Raw genomic sequence first — 1,805 nt, forward strand, 5'->3', positions numbered from 1 at the left:
AATGGCGCCACCCGCGTGAATTCGGCTCCTGCCGGGACACCCAAGCTCAGATCTTGCTGCGGCCCCAGTGGTTAAATCGTAAAACGAATTCACTTCACGACGTTCACTTCCTGCACAGCAGCAGCAGCAGCAGCACTAGAGGATGAGGCTCCAGCCGCGGGTGGTGCGCCAAGTCGGTGCCTTTTGCTAAATAGCAGACACCATTACCGTGGTAACTGAAACCACCACCCCCTCCCCCTCCCCTCCCTCCTGCATCCCAGGCAGGGGGGGGGGTCACATCCCCAAGGAAACAGTGCAGGCTCCGACCCATCGCTGACAGTTTATTCATTAACCTGCGTGTTTTATGTAAAAACAAGACAGAGACGCACACAGACCACGTTAGTTAGGAATGCGATCCCGGCACTTAGCCCCCCATCAAGGCACAGGGGAGGCCAGGGGCGGCAGCAGCAGGGGTAAGGGCTCGAGGGGCGGGGAGGGCAGGGCGGAGTCCTGGTGGGTCTCCAGGCGGAAGAGACGGCTCTGCTCCTGGGCGATGGCCTCCGCTGAGTGCTTGCACTTCTCCGAACCACACTGGCACGTGAAGTACTTGCTCTTGATGTCCCAGAAGCGGTCGCCGTAGTCAAAGCTGCGGGGGGGGGGGGGGGGGGGGAGATAGGAGAAATACGCCGTCAGATACACAGCGAGCGAGGGAACAAGCGAGAGAGGGAACAAGCGAGAGAGGGAACAAGCAAGAGAGGGAACAAGCGAGAGAGGGAACAAGCGAGAGCGAGCGAGGGAACAAGCGAGAGAGGGAACAAGCGAGAGCGAGCGAGGGAACAAGCAAGCGAGGGAACAAGCAAGCGAGGGAACAAGCAAGAGCGAGAGAGGGAACAAGCAAGCGAGGGAACAAGCGAGCGAGGGAACAAGCGAGAGCGAGCGAGGGAACAAGCGAGAGAGGAACAAGCGAGCGAGGGAACAAGCGAGAGAGGGAACAAGCGAGTGAGGGAACAAGCGAGTGAGGGAACAAGCGAGAGAGGGAACAAGCGAGTGAGGGAACAAGCGAGAGCGGGAACAAGCGAGAGCGGGAACAAGCGAGTGAGGGAACAAGCGAGAGCGGGAACAAGCGAGAGCGAGCGAGGGAACAAGCGAGAGCGAGAGAGGAAACAAGCGAGCGAGCGAGAGAACAAGCGAGAGCGAGCGACGCCCAAGGTCAGCAAACGAGCCTCGGTGACACAAAACTATCACAGAGAGGACGCTATGCATAGACGTGTGGCACCCCAGCCCTCCCCACCATCGCTCACCCCAGTTCCTCCCCAGCCCGGATGTCACGGCTGGAGAAGAAGGCGATGCGAGGGAAGCGCAGGTCCTGGTGCAGCATGAAGACCCGCACGGGGATGATGTTGGGGTCGCAGAGGTGGTTGATGAAGCGACTGACGTTGCCGTAGTAGCGAGCGTCGATGCAGTACACCTCCCCGTCCTGAGGCACAAGAGAGGGCAGAGAAATCAGGGAGGGCGAGCACTGGAGAGAGGAGGCGAGGGGTGTGGTGTCGGGCAGAGTGGATCCCCCCCCCCCCCATATCTCCCTTCTCTGCTACCTGCGGGAGTCGTGGACCACCTTAAGCATAAGCCATGTCTCCTCCCTGCAGAGTACACGGAGTCTCCCCCACCCCGTCCAGCAAGACTGGGGAGTGGGGTGGGGGGCTGTGAATCCTTAGGGCCTCCCCAAGTAAGACAGCTGGCATAGGACGACACGACTACAAACCTCCGCCACATCAGGGGGGGGTCGCCCTGGGGTACCAGCAGAACATGAGTGGATAAATCTGCTG

The 1,805-nt window shown here is 60.2% G+C and overlaps 1 protein-coding gene across 1 annotated transcript in view; it reads right to left on the minus strand.

Moving 5' to 3' along the window:
- Nucleotides 1-305: 305 nt before the first annotated feature.
- EHMT2 (euchromatic histone lysine methyltransferase 2) overlaps nucleotides 306-1,805 on the minus strand; it is a gene marked incomplete in the record, with an annotated part of 20,134 nt that continues 18,634 nt past the window's right edge. Inside the window, 2 exon segments of the mRNA XM_029585866.1 lie at nucleotides 306-625; nucleotides 1,281-1,456. Coding sequence (XP_029441726.1) covers nucleotides 415-625; nucleotides 1,281-1,456 — 387 coding nt within the window.

Source organism: Rhinatrema bivittatum, unplaced genomic scaffold (assembly GCF_901001135.1).
Source record: "Rhinatrema bivittatum unplaced genomic scaffold, aRhiBiv1.1, whole genome shotgun sequence".
Taxonomy (NCBI): Eukaryota; Metazoa; Chordata; class Amphibia; order Gymnophiona; family Rhinatrematidae; genus Rhinatrema; species Rhinatrema bivittatum.